At 33.5% G+C, this 20,137-nt stretch overlaps 3 protein-coding genes across 4 annotated transcripts; 2 read left to right on the forward strand and 1 right to left on the reverse strand.

Annotated features, from left to right (window-relative positions):
* The first annotated feature begins 361 nt into the window (after positions 1-361).
* On the forward strand, positions 362-2,992 carry LOC132060517 (putative pumilio homolog 16). Its single transcript, XM_059453535.1, has 4 exons — positions 362-1,125; positions 1,234-1,397; positions 2,089-2,347; positions 2,616-2,992. The coding sequence occupies exons 1-4, from the start codon at positions 979-981 to the stop codon at positions 2,760-2,762; spliced, it is 717 nt and encodes a 238-aa protein (XP_059309518.1). The 5' UTR covers positions 362-978; the 3' UTR covers positions 2,763-2,992.
* A 620-nt stretch (positions 2,993-3,612) lies between these two features.
* LOC132058790 (thymidine kinase a-like) lies at positions 3,613-8,978 on the reverse strand. Of its 2 annotated transcripts, XM_059451136.1 has the most exons (4): positions 8,337-8,930; positions 4,778-4,922; positions 4,175-4,296; positions 3,613-4,048 (listed from the first exon to the last, which is right to left on the reverse strand). In XM_059451136.1, the coding sequence occupies exons 1-4, from the start codon at positions 8,681-8,683 to the stop codon at positions 3,793-3,795; spliced, it is 870 nt and encodes a 289-aa protein (XP_059307119.1). In that variant the 5' UTR covers positions 8,684-8,930; the 3' UTR covers positions 3,613-3,792. The 2 variants fall into 2 exon arrangements, 1 of the variants encoding a protein (XP_059307119.1); XR_009415418.1 differs by lacking the exons at positions 3,613-4,048; positions 4,175-4,296 and adding an exon at positions 5,870-7,302 and having other exon boundaries at positions 4,804-4,922; positions 8,337-8,978.
* Positions 8,979-15,147: 6,169 nt separating this feature from the next.
* LOC132058791 (heterogeneous nuclear ribonucleoprotein 1-like) lies at positions 15,148-19,493 on the forward strand. Its single transcript, XM_059451137.1, has 4 exons — positions 15,148-15,530; positions 16,132-16,354; positions 17,309-18,443; positions 19,088-19,493. The coding sequence occupies exons 2-4, from the start codon at positions 16,133-16,135 to the stop codon at positions 19,099-19,101; spliced, it is 1,371 nt and encodes a 456-aa protein (XP_059307120.1). The 5' UTR covers positions 15,148-15,530; position 16,132; the 3' UTR covers positions 19,102-19,493.
* Positions 19,494-20,137: the final 644 nt, after the last annotated feature.

Below are 20,137 nucleotides of genomic sequence, written 5' to 3' on the forward strand. Positions count from 1 at the left end.
TTTTTCTTGTTTGAGTTCTACATGCAACAATGGTTCTCAGGAGTATTTTTCTAAAGATTCAAAATATTCAATGGCTCAACATGGTATTCAAACATTAGAATGGCCATCAACAAGTTCTTCAAATATTTGGGCTTATGATCACAATTACAATCACCATAATGGAAGTAAGTATAAACTTCACAGCTTTATTTTATTTTTCTTTCAATGAGTACTTCAAGATTCTTAGTATAAAATTCACAACTTTATGTTATTTTTCTTTCAATTAGTACTTTCCTGTATTGATATTCAATATTTCTTGGTTTTCTTGGATTATTTTCTGCAGTTTCAAGCACCAAATCTTTACAGAAAAGCATATTGGATAATGCATATATAAGAACAAGTACAAATTATGAATATGGATCATCCTCAACGTGTAATACAATGAGTAGGTCCAATTTTGGCCAAAATTTGAGCAATAACATGTTGAGTAACAGCTGCATTGGAGTTCAAGAATTTGGAGATTATAATGAGCTTCCATTAGACTATAAAGATTGGAGTAACGAGGATTATTCAAAGTGTTTAAATGACTTGTTGAATCAGAGTGTTGCAGCATTGTACTATGGTTATTTGCCAAATCTAGGATTCGACGTGATTAAGATGGCTAAAAATCCCAAAGCCTCGCGATTATTGCAAAAGTTTCTTGAGCTGAATAATTATTACTACATACAAAGGATACTTAATGAGGTTCTTGATTCTTTTTTTGAGGTGATGATCGATGAATATGGACATGTTTTCTTCCTAAAACTCTTTGAATTCTGCAACGACGAACAGATAAAACTAATTCTCAGAACATTTCACTTCAATGTTGATTTGTTTTTACAAACAGCCTTTATGAAATACGGGTGAGTAAAGCTTTTTGTTAAGTACTTCACTTTTTTTAATATTGGCCTACTTTAACATTTTTTGCCTTTTGATTTTGACAGTTCAAAGACCATTCAAATGCTAATTAAAAGCTTCAAAAAGAAACCTTTGGCCAAGTATTGCTCAGAAATTGTGTCTTTGAAGTTAGTTGAACTGATGACTCATCGAACAGGACGATACGTTGTTGAACAGTGTTTCCATGTCTTCAATGAGAAGCAGAATGAGGTAAATTTATAACATATTTTGGTTGCTTGTTATACGTTTTTTTGCTTTTAGCAATAAAGTCATAGACAGATATGAATGCTTACTGGAGAATTTGCTTACTGATTTCAGGTTTTGTACCGTGGGATTATTAGTTGTTTCAAAGAATTGGCTACAAATGAAAGTGGATGTGCATCTTTGAATGTTTGCATCAATTGTATCACCAACCCTCTCAAAAGGGAGCTACTTGAAAAAATTGCAAACCAGTCAGGTTACCTTGCCAATGATCCTTGGGGGTAAGTAATAACATATAGTTTCCTCCCTCCGTTATTCAAACGCTCGCCATAAGTAAATCGTTTCGTATTTGCCCTTGACTTTCCAATACGGACTTAAGTGGATTCCACCTGTCAAAATACACTGGAAGAAAAATTCCAATGCTCCTCTAGTTTTGACTACGGTTTAAATTACCTCCCTTGCAGTCAAGAGACGATTTGCTAAGAGCAAAGGGTAAAATTAAAATATTTCATATAGTAGAAGGGTATTTTTCAACTTTTCTACTCTCTTTTACTCCTGTTGGCTGGTTTCTTGATTTATTTTAAGAATTTGTATGTTCTTGACTTCTTGTTACAAGCAAATTGTCTCGTATTTGACCTTGACTTTAACGGAGCTCCAGTATGGACTAGGTGGATTCTGAGTGTCAAAATACTTCGGAAAAGATGTCCAGATTTACTCATCTACTTTTAACTATAGTTTGAATTACCCTTTTGTTATACTTCAAGTCGGGGATCCCTTAGAGTCAAGGGCAAACGCGAGACAATTTGCTAACAGCAGCAAGAGTATGCACATTTGCTAACAGCAAGAATATGCACGGACGTAAACTATAACGGAGTGTAAAATTAAGATATTTCGTCCACCTTTTCCTGTCTTTTACTATTGTTGGCTGGTTTCTGGTTTATGTTAAGAATTTGTGTGTTCTTGTTGCAACAGGAACTTTGTTGTGCAGCATGTTCTTGAACTTGGGGACGAAGAGATTTCAAGTAAAGTATTCAGCCAACTTGAGAAGCAGTACTTAACACTAGCCTTCAAAAAAGGTGGTAGCCATGTTGTTGAGAAATGCATAGAGTCATCAAAATCTGGAATGATTTCAGTGGTTGATGTTCTTCTAACTGATGATAAAGCACTAGTTCAACTTGCCAAAGATCCCTTCGGCAATTATGTGATTCAGAAAGCATTGAAATCCACAAAGGTAAATAATGCATCTTGTCCTTTTATCACTACAGTCAAACCTCTCTATAACAGTGTCGTTTGTCTGTATAACTTTTGGCTGCTATAGCGAATGTTGTTTTAGTGAATATGTAATATAACATAACAGGAAAAACTGGTTCCGCTGAAAACTTGGCCGTTATAGTGAAATGTTGTTATAGAGGATGGTGTTATAGAGAGGTTTGACTGTAATAGCAAATCAAACATGATTGTAAAAGCTGATTAAGATCCCTTTTGTTCTATTTTTGCAGGAGTATGGAGAGGAAACGCGACATCAAGCTCTAGCCGGAGTTCTAATGGCACATAGTTCGTTTCTTGTACACAACAAACCTGGGAAACATGTGATCTTCATTATCAAAAGTCTAAATCCAGTTTTTCAGAGAGCCTGGAATTCATAATCAACACAGTGTTGAGGAAGACAATCTTGTTTCTGTGTTTTTTGTTTATGTTACTTCTGTGTAATCTGTCTCTTCTGTTAGTACTTTGTAACACACAAGGGTGAATTTGAGATGATGCAAATCAGTGTTCTAAAATTGTAGTTAGCCGTCAGAAACTAGGATTTGTTTGAGATTTGTAGTATGGCATTTTGGGTGGTAATATTTTGTAAGAGCTTTGTTTATCTATATTGTTGTCCAATAAACTTACATCTTTTATGTTATTTCCATATTTTTGTGTTTGAGACGAGATATTTATTCCTTATGATACAAAATAGTGTATTCATTACTTAAATTTTAAACATAACAAAGTAAAGCACTTATTATCCACCACGTTTGGAGTCAGAAGATGAAGTTTTTACATAGAATGGTTATTGACTTATTGCCTCTTTCTACTTTATTCCTTTCCCTTGAAAAAGCTCTTACTGGTAAATTTTGGAACCAAAAATTTGTCCGTAAGTTCAATCATTAAAGTACACATTATGGAGAAGCATAACGACAAAGGAAATTAAATGTGCTAGAATAATCATAGACAAACCATTTCCATTTTTATCACTTTGAAGTTTGAGGAGCAACCCTCCCCAAAATATGACTTGGAAGTATAATAGTAAATATAGTTTTAATAAATATGGTGTTCTAGCCAACTTGCTCTCACCTCAGTAATTCTACCAGATACTAGTGTCCCCCACCAACACAGATACTGAATAATTTTGTCCATAAAGGCATGGGCAGAGGCTTCGAAAGTACAATAGTACCTTTTTTAATAATTATGGTGTTCGAGTCAACTTGCTCGCACCTTGACTATTCCATCAGATACCAGTTATCTTCCACCAACATATATACCGAGTAATTCAATCCACAAAGGCTTGCGCAAAAGAGGCTTGGAAGTACAATAGTTGGTTAACATTTCTAAGCAAATGGCCTATAAACAAGTAGAGAAGTACATAGGTGTTGGAAGTGCAAAGCAGAAAAGTTGCATCAATATCCTATTATATTACAAAATAGAGCTGCATTCAACTTTCTGAGACTCCAGAACACTTCTAGTAGCCTCTTTGACCACCTGTCCACTCACATAGTGCTTCCGGCACACAGGCATATATACTTCTGCTCCTGCAATCAGCTCCGTTCTCGTCTCCTCTGTCTTCCTCAAAGTGAAAGAAGCACGTTTACCACAAAGTTCACATCGTGCGTTAAGTTTGGTCACAGTATCAGCAATTGGTATTATGTCAAGAACTGAACCAAAGCTCCTTCTGCAAAACCCAAATATGATCCCATACAGATCAGTACACGAGTTTTTGCAACTTAGAATCACATTCAGTACATATGAAATATTTCGGCTGACTACATTAAAGCACGGAGACTAATGTAAGCAGTACCTTAGATAGTCACCATCTAATCCAGCAACTATCACAATCTTGCCATCATGGTCAGCAACTTCCGTACAGAAATCATACAGATCCTCAAAAAACTGAGCTTCGTCAATGCCAATAACCTCTAACTGAAATCATGTAATAGTCACAAAAAACAGTCACATATACTAGCAACGAAAAACGCGTCGTGATAAAAGTCATACTCCCTCTGTTTCAATTTGTTTGTCTTAATTTGCCGTGTCACGGAGTTTAAGAAAATAAAGAAGACTTTTGAAACTCGTGATCTTAAATTAAAGATATGTATAATGTACCAAAATACCCTTTAATCTTGTGGCTTAAACATGCCATGTGGAATATTGAAATTAACGAGTAGCCAAATTAGGAAAAGAGACATTCTTCTTGAAACAAGACTAAAAAGGAAAGTAAGACAAATGCTTCATGATTATATCATTTTCAAGAATTACCATTTTACCTTTCAAATTTAAAATTTTTGAATGCACTCAAAAAAGGACTTCTTTCCCCAAATTTTAGAGAAGAATTTATGCTTCAGAACTACATGCTAATCACCTAATATATTTACTTCTCAATATTTTCCCGTGGTAGTTTTACCTTACTGTATGCTTCAGAACCACATCTCTGTTTGAATGACGATAGATTAGCTAAAGGCCAGCATGGCAATCTGTCCCCATCATGTGTCACAATGGAATCCAACCCATATCTTGTATCCTTGTCCGATTTTATAATTGCTACACTTCTGCAGAGAGGGGAAAATAGCACGCAATTACATTAGACAATGACATGACAACATTAGGAAACATTAAATCTCCATCAAGATCATAAAATTTCAAGCAGCATTTCGAAACTCAGAAGTTTGCATGCCTTGTGTATCCAAACTACATGTCCTTAATTCTAATGTCAAACTTTTGATATCTTGAATGTAATTTGTAGCTTTGTAACTAAATTTTCAAGTAAAAGAATGGAACATACAGAATAATGATTAAAAAGATACTATAACAAAGAATTATGCTCTAAGGGCTGCATAGTCTAACATGAAAAGGTAAAAGGACTTGTTTATACTAATTTATCCAAAAAGCAGTCACTAATGTGTCCACCACATGAAGACATAAAATTCATACACCCATTTTTTATGCTTGTTCACACACTTGTAGCTCTTGTTGTGCTATAGGTGCATGGAATTATGTCAGTTCCAGATGAAAAGCCATAGATTGATTAAGATTCTAAAATATTTCAGACACTGCGAACAATTGAAACATTTCATGCATTGCCTAAATGTATCTTAGCGACTACATAAAATGATCTGCTTGACCACCAGACATAGCAATATAGCATAAGAAAATAAATTCAAATACATTTCCTAGAATGCCCAAAATTCATCAATCCATGGGCAGCATTGGTTAGAATATAGTATTGTAGAAGAATAAACTCATTTGCTACAAATTCAAATTATGATGAGGTATGGCTTTTTATACATTTTACTAGAAAATAGCCAACTCCGTTGTTATAGCAATATAGTCCTAAATGACCTTAATAAAACATGTTTTCTTTGGTAAACTTGTTTTATTAAGAACCGTATCCCAAACCGAAACCATCACATTACTTGGTCACAAAGCAATCCATCTGTTTATTCACATACATGTTCCTCCTAGAAGCAAATAGCAAGCCCTGCTTTTTTAAATGCACCATCAATGTTTGCATTGAAAGGCAAATGGCATCTCCACAGAAGATTTCTGACTAAGTTGCCCTTTTAACAAGACTCTTTGCAGCTAAGTAGCTGAGGATTCAACCAAAATGCTCAATCTATGTCGATGTTGGTCCTTTCCCTTTAACTCAGTAAATCTGGAACATCACCAGCATCTTTTAAAACACCTGCCATATCTTTGACCAATTTATATATCTCACCAGTCTGTTCATGAGCATTATGCTCCATAAAGAAGAAATGTGCTTGTCTTTGAACCTCAATCATACTATAACCAGGCTCCTTTTTCACCCCCGAGTCCTTCATCAATCTCCTTATCTCCGCAACATTGTTCCACAAACCGAAAGAAGCATAAGCATTAGACAAAACAACATATTTTCCAGCATTATCAGGCTCCAAGTCAAAGAAATTTCGGGCGGCAAGTTTTACCATCTCGATGTCTCCGTGAATCTTACAAGCCCCAAGTAAAGCGCCCCATAATACTGGGTGATCCCCACAACACGAGTTTTTGACAAACTCATGAGCCTCTTGTAATCTTCCAGCACGGCCTAGAAGATCCACAATAGCTGCATAGTGTTTTCCTCTCGGTCGAAGCCCATAATCTCTCGTCATCGATGTAAAGTACTCCTTACCTCTATCTACCAAACCACCATGGCTACAAGCAGAAAGAACCGTAAGAAACGTTACGTGGTTTGGCCTAAATCCTTCATCGATCATCCTATGAAACGATTCGAGAACATCTTTTATTCTTCCGTTTTGTCCGTACCCGGATATCAAAGCAGTCCATGTTATCACATTCCTTTCCAAGGACTTACTAAACACAAGATACCCATCAGATGGACAACTACACTTGAAATACATGTCCATAAGCGCACTATTAACTACAATATTTCCACTAATTTGGCTTTTAATCAACAAAGCATGTGCTTGCTTGCCCTGATCCAGGACAGCTAAAGCGGCACAGGCTCTAAAGACTGATGAAAAAGTATATTGATCGGGAAGTACATCTCTCTGTTTCATATTATGGTAGAGACTCAGGCCAACTTCCTCCATGCCCTTCTGCACGTATCCAGAGATCATAGTGTTCCACGAAACCAGACATTTGAATTGCAACTTATCAAATATAACATGTGCTGTATCCAAGTCTCCTGCTTTTGCATACAAAATTAACAACTTAATAGTCAGATACTCATTTGGAACAAAGCCAACAATAATCATTTGCCAATGGACTCTTTTCCCTTTTTTATAAGTTTGCCGGAAAATGCACTCTTGCAAAACAAGGGAATAAGTTTCTGCCTCCACCTGTACACCAGAACGGCACAATATTCCAACTGCTTCAGCCACCCTTCCTGAGAAACAGAGACCTTTTATTGTCTCGTCCAAATAGAGGGAATTCTTTACGCCGTTGGCCTGAAAACTGGGAATATTATCAACCAGGATTTCAATTGAAATATCATTAGAATAACATGGTCCAACTTTTACTTCCTCAACATGAGAGAGCCAAAGAGCATGGAGATTTCAAGACCCCAGGGAAGAAAGCAAAGGAAACAGCAAAAAGCCGAGTGAAGAACAACAAAATTTAGAAAAAAGGGCACAGTGATTCAACGAGAAAGATGAAAAGTTGAGTATAACAACAACAAACCCAGTGTAATCCCACAGGTGGGGTCTGGAAGGGAAGTGTGTATGCAGACCTTACCCCTAAGAACTGCAAAGAAACCAAGTCCACATAGGGAAACTTGGCGCCTTGGAGCAACGGACATTTAGTGCTGCAACAACTTTCTTTTTTAATTATAAGTTCCAATCACTTGCTTATTTGAACGCCAAGTGTGAAAGCAGACTAAGGAAAAAGCACCCTCACTGAAGATGATATAAATGACTAAGTCGGGACTCGGGTGTTAAACCCTTGCCCAACAATGTCCCTAGACTCATGAAAGATATCTTTACAGTTATTGATTCAACCAAATTAATCATCACTCAAAAACTTGGTCTTGGAGAAAAATCACACGATACGACAACACACTGCTGAAAAGATGCTTTGTTATGTTACTGAACATAAACAAAGAAGTCTTACGAACATTGGCTTCGATGCAGAATCATCCATGTTTCATTTTAAAGTAAATATAGTACATCATAGTCTTAAGATACTAGCCAAAAGTCCTACTTATATATAAGTTCTGTAAAGCTTGTGTTAGGTATAAGACACTATAAAGTAATTAGCTGAGTAGATATACAGAATCCCATGAGAGGAAACCCAAACAGATACAGTATTATCTACTGGATGATCCAAAAAAACAGTTGAGGCACACTTCCTATTCCAACATATGAATAGCATATATCAAAGCCAAAGAAGAGTTGCAAAAAAAATTTGAACTTTAAATATGCAGAGCATTTCATTTCCTATAAAACCAAGACACAAGACCAAATTAGAAACAACATATTGAGAATACTAACCTGCCATTGCTTCTTTCAGTTTTTATCCTCTTCAAAAGAGTAGTAGTTTTTCCAGCAAACATAGGACCCACAATAACATGAACCTCACCAGAACCTGAATCATCACTATGCAAGACATTAATTTGACTATGGTTTTGAACAGTAGAACAACATCTAAAAGAAGAAACTTTACTTATGGGGTTTACTTTTTTAACATAACTAGGGTTCTTGAAAGTACTAAGAAGCACCCCATATTTCCTACACACAAAAATGGGTTCTTGAAAATGAAAACAGAAAGATAAAGGAATGGTATTGGGTCTTGAAAGTACTGGGGAAATAAGTGATTTCATTCTTGATAATCTTAACATGTAGTATGAAATTTTTAGGCTTTTTTGGGTTGGATTCTTCAAAATTTTATCACATGTACATTATTTGTAGCTGTAATTTCATGGAAAGTTGTGTGTAATTGATGATATAATGTGTGAGATAAGAAAAGGGGGCAAGGGTTTTAAGGGTTTTAGGTTCTTGGCTTGGAGGGAAAGAAGTGAGAAAAAACACATAGAAGATGGAACCAAGAAGGGTGGAAAATGTACTTACCTACCAATTGTACATTGTAAAAGACTGGACTTGATAATATTATCTAAATTTAATATGATAATAGTGTAATTTACATATTCTCGGACATATTTCTCTCTCACTGAAAGTTCGTTATCAATCTAATTCTTCCATAAGGTTTCGTAACCGACGGATCCTCGGTTAAAATCGTCACACCCCTAAAAAAAAAATTAAAAAAGATGGTGTCATTTTAAAAAAGACGGGACCTTCCTTCCGAATCCTAGTTTGTCTGTTGTTTGTATAAAAAAATAGACCTTCCCCAAATTTGATAAGTTTTTAAATAGTTAAAGGACTAAATCCGTTTGTGTATAGTTCGCCTTTTATTATTTGTATTAAAATATTGAAACCATTTATTTATGACCGGGAAATTCATCAGGAGCCGCGATTAGGGCCAATTGCAACCTTCGAAACTCGGAGATAATGATATCCAACAAACTCTCTAAAACAATAGCCATAAAACTTAAAATCACCTAGAACCGAAAGAGATAGATGAACAACACAACTTTTTAGTTTTGAATTAGATGGAGCCACAAAATATAGTTATAGGATTTTAATTTTGTCTAGGTTGCATGATGGATAAATTTTGAAACGATCAAATTACATTTAACTGTAAACTTGTTATGCAATAATTAAAGGGAAAATTTCATAAATATACATAGTTTAGTCACTTACCATAAGTGTTACTTCTTCTATTTTGACAAGTAAAAATAGCTTTTTTTTAAAATTTAAAAATTCAAACTGTCTCAAAGATAAAAGAAATAACTATATTAATATCAAACTATACAAACATATCTAGTTCATTGAAAGAAGAAAAACCCATATATCAAACATATGTAGCAACACACTCTCTAAAACAATACCAACATATACAAAGATATAGATGATATATTTTGAGATGAGAGAGAGAGTTATAGAGAGAGGTTGCAGAGAGATAAATTTTGAAACGATCAAATTACATTTAACATTAAACTTTTATGTAAAATTAAAAAAATTTCATCAATTTTGGTAAGCATTATTGCCTAAAAAACATACGAAAAATAGCCCAATTTTCTCATAATAAAGATATAATACATAAATAGGCCAACATATACAAATTATAGCCTCAAGAGAGTGAGAGAGAGAAAAGTTTGGGTCATTTTTTGTAAAAATTAAAAAAATGGGTCAATTTCAACTTTAATTGTGCACAAGTAATAAAGATATAATACATAAATAGAATTTGTTTCAATTTAGTTGTGCACAAGTAGAAACCTCAATTTGTCTCCAATTTGGCAGTTGAACACTCCAACTTACAAAATAATAATCTAGACATCTTAAAAATTATTTTTCACGTCAGCATTTGTGTTTACGTATTCAACTTTATACAAGTTTGAGGTGCCTACTTATGCACAGTCAAACTTGGAAGGCATAAAGGCCAAGTTTGAGGGTTTGTTTATGTATTATGTCATAATTAAATAGCACTAAAATTAGATGTATTATTGTTATAGACTTAATCGCATCTGATCCGATGTTTACAACAAATTACTAGGTGCATGATATATGCTTTGCGCATAGACCTTTTTCACTTAATTATGATTATAGATATATATTTGTATTTTATTAAATTACTTAATCATGATAAATTAAGTATCGTGTACGGATAAATTTTTATTTATGTTATTATCGATGATATGAATAATTTAGTTACCAAAAACAGAACAGAGATCTAAATGAGACTATTGAGTTTAATTTTAAATTCCCAAGGCGGCTTGTGGAAGCCCAAATGATTTTATGAAATGTTTGTCGTGATATAATTAGCTTTTGCATGTGATGTAATCATTCATTCAGTAATATAATTGTGTCCAAAAGCCTATCCATTATATGCATTGACCAACAGTTGGCAAAACCGAACTCAAACTCCAGTTATCAAACAATTAAACATGATAACCCTTTTTTTTTTTTTTTTTTTTGTATTTTTTTCTTTTTTTGTTTTGTTTGTTTTCATTCTCAATTTGGTATTCGTTTTGAAGCTCGTTAATCTGGATTTGCCTCGAAAGCTTCTATTTTGAGAGGTAAAATGCTCTTTGCCGAAGATCACTTCATTTTCACTACTTGAATTCGAGATCGCTGATTATGGATTGATAAGTACTTACCATTTTACCATAGTATTTTTTAATCTCATACTTGTCTAAAAATAACACTCGCTAAGATAGATAGATGAATCCTCAACCGTGTATATCGATCAATCGGTTCTAAATTGAGTATGATCTTTTTTAATATGGATACATTTTTTTTTTTTTTGCGTAAGTATTCTATATATGTAGTTCGATTAAAGAGCAATAAGTTCAGTTCAGTTCAGTTGTTGAAAAATTATCTTAAATACACTTTTGCACATCGAAATGATGATTAAGCATATAAGAAGAATAATTAAACCAACTACTTAACTAAGGACACAAAAACATACTAATAGTAATATTATTTTTATGAAGATATCTTTGAAAGTATTTACAAGTTAATCGAAGGTATTAAAGCACAAATACGTTAAGTTCTACTATAAAAGAACTCTTCAAAAATAAATCAACTAAAACATCAGTTCTGATATCCATGATTTTAGACTAGCTCACAAAAAAAAAAAAAAAAAAAAAAGCAAAAGGAGAATATAAAGGCAATATCCAAAATTCTTTCTTGGGCACAACAATAATTAATTTTCTACCCCCCCCCCCCCCCTCCTATAAAGGGAAAGAAAAAAACAGAGTGCGTAAATTGCGGTACATTTCTTGGTCACCAAGATATTTTCTAGAAATTACTGTACATTTTTTTCCTGCTTGTTATAGCTAATTGAAATTTACAATAGAACTAGAACGTTTCAAGATATTTTCTAGAAATTACTGTAAATTTTTTCCTGCTTGTTATAGCTAATTGAAATTTACTATAGAACTAGAACGTTTCAAGATATTTTCTAGAAATTACTGTACATTTTTTTCCTGCTTGTTATAGCTAATTGAAATTTACTATAGAACTAGATCGTTTTCTATCGAAGACGATTTTCGTATCTAAATTTTTTGTTAAAAATAAAAAATATGTACCGCTTCATCACAATCTTAAATAAATATATTGCATATTTACATGTCCCAAGTAAACTGTCGGAGGACCAATTTGCAATAGGCAACTGACTTTTTATGGTATGTCCCACTGCCTATGAGTCTATGACATAATTAAGGAGAGCAAAAAATAATAAACACCTAATCAAAGAATGTTTTCCTTTGACAACATCTCAATTTTTTTTTTTAATTTAAGAGAAGGGAGAAAGCTATTTAAATAACTTTTAAATTTAACCATCTTTAATCCTCCAAATGTTGCTTCTAGTAATTCTTCTTTTCTCTAGAGTATTTTGTCTTTTTTTTTCAATAACTACCTAGCAACTCTACTTGCCTTTGTATCAATAAGAGCAACAGTGATAATCACTGTCCAAGTTTCAAAAAGTAGGAATTGACTTTATGAATTTTTACATCATATTTATTCATTTAAATTCATTTTGAAACTTCGTATATGATATATCTAAAAATTATTGAAATAATTGCTTTTTAGGACATAAAATTATTGCTCCCTAGCTATCACAAACGATTATATTTTCAGATCTAAAACCTAAAAACCTTACGTTAAGAATTAAAGTTACTTACGATTCTAACACAATCTTTGATAGTGTCAAGTAATCACGTAAAATAGTTGTTGACTTGTAAGATTAGAAAATCTTATCAGTACTCAGAATATTTTTTTTGACAAAAAAGTTGCCCCTAATGAAGGGACGGTTGGTACGTAAGTTACTGTAAATTAGTTGTCATTTTGAGTTTCCTTAGAAATATAAACAAAATTGCGTTTCTTCATTAATCCCTTTGATTTGTTTGCCTCATCCATGTGTCTATGTATATTAAATTAGTATAAAACTATGATATTCTTTTCTGTATTTTGATTAAATCTAAGTCTACCTGTTTTTATTCCTTTTTTAGATGAATAGGCAAACAAGGAATCCAATCTGTCCAACACACATTTCCCACTTTCTTCTCATTTTTTAATTCAAAAAGCTGAGATAAATAAGTGAGGCTTGATGTTAAAAAAACCAAAATTCTTATCTTATTCGAAACGCAGTTGAAAAAGCCATTTCATCTTTGAAAATTATCGCTTTTGCTCTATATATTTACAACTTCTTCTATTTTTTTAATCTTTTGTCTCTCAATTATTGTTAACTTCCAATTTGGTCCTAGTGACATCTGAGTTAATTATTACATTAACATTCAATTAACAAAAAATGTGTATTTTTATCCTTTTATGTAAAAAAATATGTTATATTTAGACTATTTTTAGGACCCGTTTGGCCATAAGAGTTATTCACTTTTTTCCGGATTTTTTTTCACTTTTTTTAAAAATTAGTGTTTGCCCAGATTTTCACTTTTTTCACAATTAAAATAAGTACATTTCAATTAAAAAAAAAATACTATTTGCAAAAATTATGGCCAAACACAACTCCAACTCCAACTCCAAAATTTCAAAAAAAGTGAAAAAGTTTTTGATTTCTATGGCCAAACGCCTGCTTAGAATCATATTTTCCTCAAACATTGGATAATAATACAAACTCAACATTAGACATATATAATTAAGTAGTGTATCAGTTAATAATTCGGAATGAAAGTAGCACACATAAGGGATAAAAGTGCATTAATTAATTAAAGATTTAATGTGCTTATCTCAAGAATCAAAAACAGTATTTACATTAACTAAAGGAACAAAAGTGAATTCCTCTTTCTTTTTTTCTTTTTTTTTTCTTTTGTATTATATTATTCTAACATATTTAACCAAAAATATATATGTATTTTAAAAAGTTTTGACGTAGCATGTGACTTAGTCCATGTTTTTGGGTTGCGGTTCATGCCTTTCCACCACATGAAGGCATGATTCAAGCTTGGTATAATTCTAATATTCTTAAGTAATTAGTTTTTGAGATTAATTAATTCATCTTTGTTTATAGGGGCACATAACTTGGGAAAAATATGAAAAAAATAATGTTGCTAGTTTATAAAATGATATGTATTCTCACTTTAATCGATGAAGATTAATTATTTATGTATTTTGTATTTTGGCCTTTCTGCAATTTACGTAACTCTTGTAAACGATTAATCGTTAAAGAAGCAATTTATGTCTAATTTAGAAGCTAGTTTCCTGTGGTTCTTTAGCAAACGGTATTATAATACTGTGTTTGGATAAGACTTTCAATCTACTACATAACATATGTTAAATATAATAGCACTTTTAATCCATCGGTTATTAGTAAATTCTAATTTTAATCGTTATAATATCTAACTAGGTGTATCAAAACCTTCAATAAATTGAAATGCGTGAGTTTTATCCCTTTATATAGGAAATATGTTATATTTGGAGTATTTTTAGAATCATATTGTTGTAAAATAAAATATGAAGTATAACAATACAAGCTTAACATAGCACATGAATAATTAGTTGGTAAAATAATTGATAATGCTTATAACCCTCTTTTCTCCTAAGCTTTTCGAAAATAATAACACTATATTTGATAAACTACTAGTTAACGAGAAAATTTGTGTTGCTTTGTGTGAATAAGGACGCATAATCCTATTCCAATATCTTCAAAGAAAATACGATTCGCAATTTCTCATATATTATAATCTCGTTTAGATATGGTAAGTCCATAATTTTCAATAAGAACTTGAATGGCGAGCTAAAAACATTTAAGATTTTGAGTTTTGATATATGTCGATAATATCTAAGTGTAGTAGGTGATAATTATTTCTGATGGGATAGACGATAATTGTGAGAATGCACCACAAGGAGATGTCAGATGTGGTGGGATGATTTACATTCCTTCGTCATTAACTAGAGAATTCGGGTTCGAGCTTTGAAAATGGAGTGAAAATGTAGCTTATTTCCTTCCTGACTGATGAAATTAGAGGTAAAAATATGAAGGAAAAAAAATAGAAAAAAAGAAAAAAGTAAGACAATTGTCTGAAATATTGACAATCAGTGGACTAAATATCAAAATAGAAAACTTACAAGAAGTAAATTACCAAGGTAATATAAATATTTGCTGTCCAGTTAGTTTTTTTTTTTTTAAGTCAAAAAACAGTTTTGAATTCAAAAATCTATTTATATAAAACAATGTAAAAGTCATCATCTTCCATTGTCTCCTCTCAGCTTCTACATTTTCTCTCACACACAAGAGAGAGAGGATAGCCAAAGAGCTCTCTCTCTCACATTATTATACAAATTATATACACAAATATACAACAAAAATATACATATTTTTTTATTTATTATTATATGTGTACATATATAAATAGACAGTGTTAGCCATTTCAGATGTAAATCAATCTTTCTTACACCACACTCTCTTTTCTCTCTTACCTTTTTCTTCTCCTTCTCTTCTTTTTTCTCTCTCTCTTTTTGATAAAAATAAAAACTCCATTTTTGTGTTTTGGTTAAATTTAGAAAGTTTAGAGAGGAAAAAGAGAGGGCATTTTAAGCCCCTCTTTCTATATATGCCTCTCTAATCAATCTTGAATTACACCAGTTTCTCTTCTTGGCCTTAATCTATTGGTAAAAATTCAATCTTTGATCTGTTTATTCATTGTTTTATGTTTAAAGTTTTAATCTTTTTGGCTTTTTTGATCTATTTTGGCTTGTGGGTATGTTGATTTTTGGTTTTATGTTAAAAAGTTTTGATCTTTATTGCTTTGTAGAGAATTTTGGATTGTGGGTAAGTTGATTCTTGGTTTATTGTTCATGTTTTTATGTTATAAAGTTTTGATCTTTATTGCTTTATATTTTGTGGAGAATTATGGTTTTTGTGTGTGTTGATCTTTGATCTGTTGAAAGATCAGATGATCTCTTGTTGAATAGCTGATTATTATGATTATTGGAATCTATTGTGTAGATGCAATTCTCTTTTTTTGTTTTACTTAATCTGCATTTTGATGTTTCATATTGAAATTGTTGCATTGATGAGGTTATGGATTCTTGATTGTTAAGGTTGTTAGAATAGTAGAACTTGAAGTTTATGCAAACTGTTTTGAATTATCCAAATTTATGAGTTTGTTGAGATCCTTTGTTATTCTTTTTACTTGATGAAGTTAGTGATCCGAATTTTGGTTTGAAGATCTATTCTTGATTATGTTTGGTGGTACCTTTTGATGTGTAGAATGGAAATGGAGCCTGGCAAATTGTTTGTTGGTGGAATTTCTTGGGACACCAATGAAGATCGTCTGAAAGAATATTTCCAAGCTTTTGGTGATGTGGTTGAAGCTGTGATCATGAAAGATCGGATCACTGGCCGTGCTCGTGGTTTTGGTTTTGTCGTTTTTGCAGACCCTTCTGTTGCTGAAAGAGTTGTCAAGGAAAAACACATAATTGATGGTAGAACTGTAAGTAACACGTGCCAAATATATCATTTGGACTTATCGTTAATGAAACTTTACGGTTCAAAGTTTGTTTCGATATAGTCCAAGAACGATGTTTTGTCAGAAAAGAATGGTTACGCTACTAGAATTTAGTCTAAAAATTTCAAATTTTCCCTGTGATATTTTTCGATGATTATGATTATTGTTATTTGCAAACTGTTAATAGTTCATGAACAATGACATATCAACACTATCAATGAAGAAATTGATGATTCAATCTGAGAAGTGTATAGTATTACCGCAGTAAATGTGATTGGCTCTATATGTATTAATTGAAGGTAATAGCAAGTGATCTAGTTGTCGCAGAATTTAGCCGGTTAAGTTGACTAGATTGAGATGAGCTGTACTAAATCGACAGCTCAAACTATCAAATGTTGCATGAAACTAATTGATGGAAGTAATTTGGTCTTTGTAATAGTACATGAAGATGTAAACGAGAGGCGCCGTTAATGAAAGCAAGCAGATTTAGTTAGTACTTCTTCCGTTTCAATTTGTTTGTCTTAGTTTGACTGGGCACGGCGTTTAAGAAGGTAAAGAAGACTTTCAAGTCTTGTGGTCTTAAACTAAGGATATGTACAATGTACCAAAATGCCTTTTAATCTTGTGGTCTTAAACATGCCATTTGAGATTTTGAAATTACATAGTTGCCAAATTAGGAAGGAATCATTCTTCCTAAGACAGGCTAAAAAGAAAAGTAAGACAACCAAATTGAAACTGAGGGAGTAGGATTTAGGCTATTGGCCTTTTTCATTTCTTCTGGAATTTCTTAATCATGAATTACCAGCAAACTTGTATCTGTAGCGAGTTAGTGTAACCGTGTTATAAGAATGAGCTTCTGCTTAAGGAATTCCAATAAGTTGTTAATTGTTACTGGAAAAGAATGTATACATTTTTACTATTTCCCTTTGTGATCTCCAGGTAGAGGCAAAGAAGGCTGTTCCGAGAGACGATCAACACATTACCAGAAACAACGGAAGTATGCAGGGCTCTCCAGGTCCTGCTCGCACTAAAAAGATTTTTGTCGGAGGTTTGGCGTCCTCAGTCACCGAGAGTGACTTCAAGAATTATTTTGATCAATTCGGGACGATCACCGATGTTGTGGTGATGTATGATCACAACACACAAAGGCCTAGAGGCTTTGGATTCATCACCTATGACTCGGAGGAGGCAGTCGATAAAGTTCTGTACAAAACATTTCATGAGCTTAACGGTAAAATGGTTGAGGTTAAGCGTGCAGTACCCAAAGAGCTATCACCTAGTCCAGCCCGAAGCCCGTTTAACGGACAGAACTATGGTTTGAACAGGGTTAACAATTTGCTCAATGCGTATACTCAAGGTTACGTTAATCCAAGCTCGCTTGGAAATTATGGTTTGAGAATGGAAGGTAGATACAGTCCACTTACTGCTGGTCGGAACGGATATTCTTCCTTTAATCCTGCTGACTTCAACGTGCCATCAGGCATTGACTCCACATTGAACCCAAACTACGGTGGAAATGGAACTTTTGGTTCTAATTACGCACGCGGCGGATTCAGTTCCTTCTACAATGGGAATTCAAACAGGTTCAACGGTCCTGTCGGATTTGCCCCGGGAAGGGTTGGAAGCAGTTCAATGTTGAATGGATGGAACCTGTGGGACAATGAGAGTCTTAATTATGGAACAAATACTGCCAACTCTAATGATTTTGGTGGCTCTGGAAGTGGGGTTGCGGGATACGGAACTTTGGGGGGTCTCGGAACAATTTGGGGTTCCTCTTCAATTTCGGGTCAAGGTGGAGGAAACGGATCTTTTGGCGGTGGCAACATCACTAACAACGGCGAAGCAGGTGGGCCGGGGTATGGACGAAACTCGGGAAGCAATGCTGCCAATACATCTGCTGCTGGAGCTTTTGGGAACTTGTATGGTACTGTAGGTGCTTCGCTTTATGAGGACACAGCCTGGCGTTCAACATCTCCAGAACTAGATGGCTCTGCTTCCTTTGGTTATGGACTTGGGAATGCAGACTCACTCGGTTATGTTGGTGGTTATAGTGTTGCAAATAGATCAAATAAAGGTATCTTTGTCACTTTTAGTTAATTGTGGTCATGTCTTCTTAATGCATGCACTAATCTGGTCTTCCACAAACTTTCACGCACATCATTGCTCCTATTGCTTTTTGTGCTCTTAAGGGGTCGTTTGGTTAGGAAGTAAATATATATGCATTAAAACCAGCATAACTAGTATCATGTTTGGTAGCATTTTAGCTGTTATGCATAGAATTCAGCACACCAAGTATGGTGTTTGGTTACCAGCTTACAATCCCGCGTAACTAAAACATGTATAAGTCACGTTTGAATTTATATATTATTTTATGCAGATGGAATAACTTAACCCTACATTATTACTAATAGCTGCATAACTTTAACCAGCAACCAAATGACCCCTTAAGCTATAATCATCACCTTCAGTTTGACTTCACCTTTACACCTATGTCTGAAAAGAAAAAAGAGGGGTCGGGGGCGTGAAACCCAAAAAACATGTTCTTAACCGTTCATGGGCTGCAATTTGGTGGCTGGTGAATGAGATACCATGAGCTAAGCTAGAACCAAAGCACACACAATGATGATTTCGTTTCTTGCTATGCTTATATGTATGCATCGACAGATATGTTTCATTTGCATCACAGTTACTTACATATGCTCTTGATTTGTGTTTCAGGAATTGCTGCCTAGGAAGATATTTATCGTATGGAAGTTTGGGTATAAAAATGCTTAATATAGGTGGAAAATACAGCTTTGAGCCAAAGTCGTGGATGTGGATTACGTATGTGTATTCTCTTTGAAGAAATACTTCAGTCTAGAGGTACATTTCACTTAGAGCTAATTCAGTACTTGCTATAGAAAGAACTTCTCCCAATCGATGTTTACAGAGGAAAGGGACTTCTCGTGTAAGGTTTGAACGTAGATTCTTTAGTATAGAATTTTTCATTTTCTTCGCTTTTTCTTGTCCCTTGCATATGGTTGAGATGTAAAATTGGATAGCGGAATATACTTACGAGATAATTGTACCATTGCATTATCTGATGAAAACAATGAGACGTAAATGCTGATTGTTCGTTCCTTCATCGGATTCTTTTCTTCTTTATTCTTTTCTTTTTTTTCAAACTGTAATGCTCCAGTAAACTTGCTGGCTGTTGTTGAAATTTGTTTATCCCAATTTCTATGAACTTTTCAGCTTATTTAGTGTAGAAAACTTGTGTAACAAATGCTTGCTATCCTTCTAAAATGATATTTTTAGAATTATCTCTCTGATGATCTTAGCTTTATTCTGGTGATTTTGTAAAGTAAATTGTTCACATTTTTGGCAGTTCTCTGATTTAAGTCTTCTTTTCTTTACACAATTTAGAGAGAACAGTTACAAAATTGTTGGGTTTGGTTTGGTTTGTCGGTTTTCTTTGTACACACGTCTAGTTAGAGTATCTGAAGATAGAAATATCTTTAAAGCAGACAATTCACACATAATCATCCCTCGTGTGTTTATTCATTGTATGACAATTCTTGTTTTAAGGTTCACTATATAAATATATGTACGTTATTATTTCCTGCATAATAACTTTATATTACTATAATCTCTACCTAACTAGCCAAATGATTCAAACTAGTAGTAAGTTTCTAATTTTTGTAGTATAAAAAAGAGTTTTAAGAAAAAAGTTGGTGTAATGAGTGTCCACTGGTGGAAAAATGAATAATCTTTTCCTACTTTAATTCT

Source organism: Lycium ferocissimum, chromosome 6 (assembly GCF_029784015.1).
Source record: "Lycium ferocissimum isolate CSIRO_LF1 chromosome 6, AGI_CSIRO_Lferr_CH_V1, whole genome shotgun sequence".
NCBI classification, from domain to species: Eukaryota; Viridiplantae; Streptophyta; class Magnoliopsida; order Solanales; family Solanaceae; genus Lycium; species Lycium ferocissimum.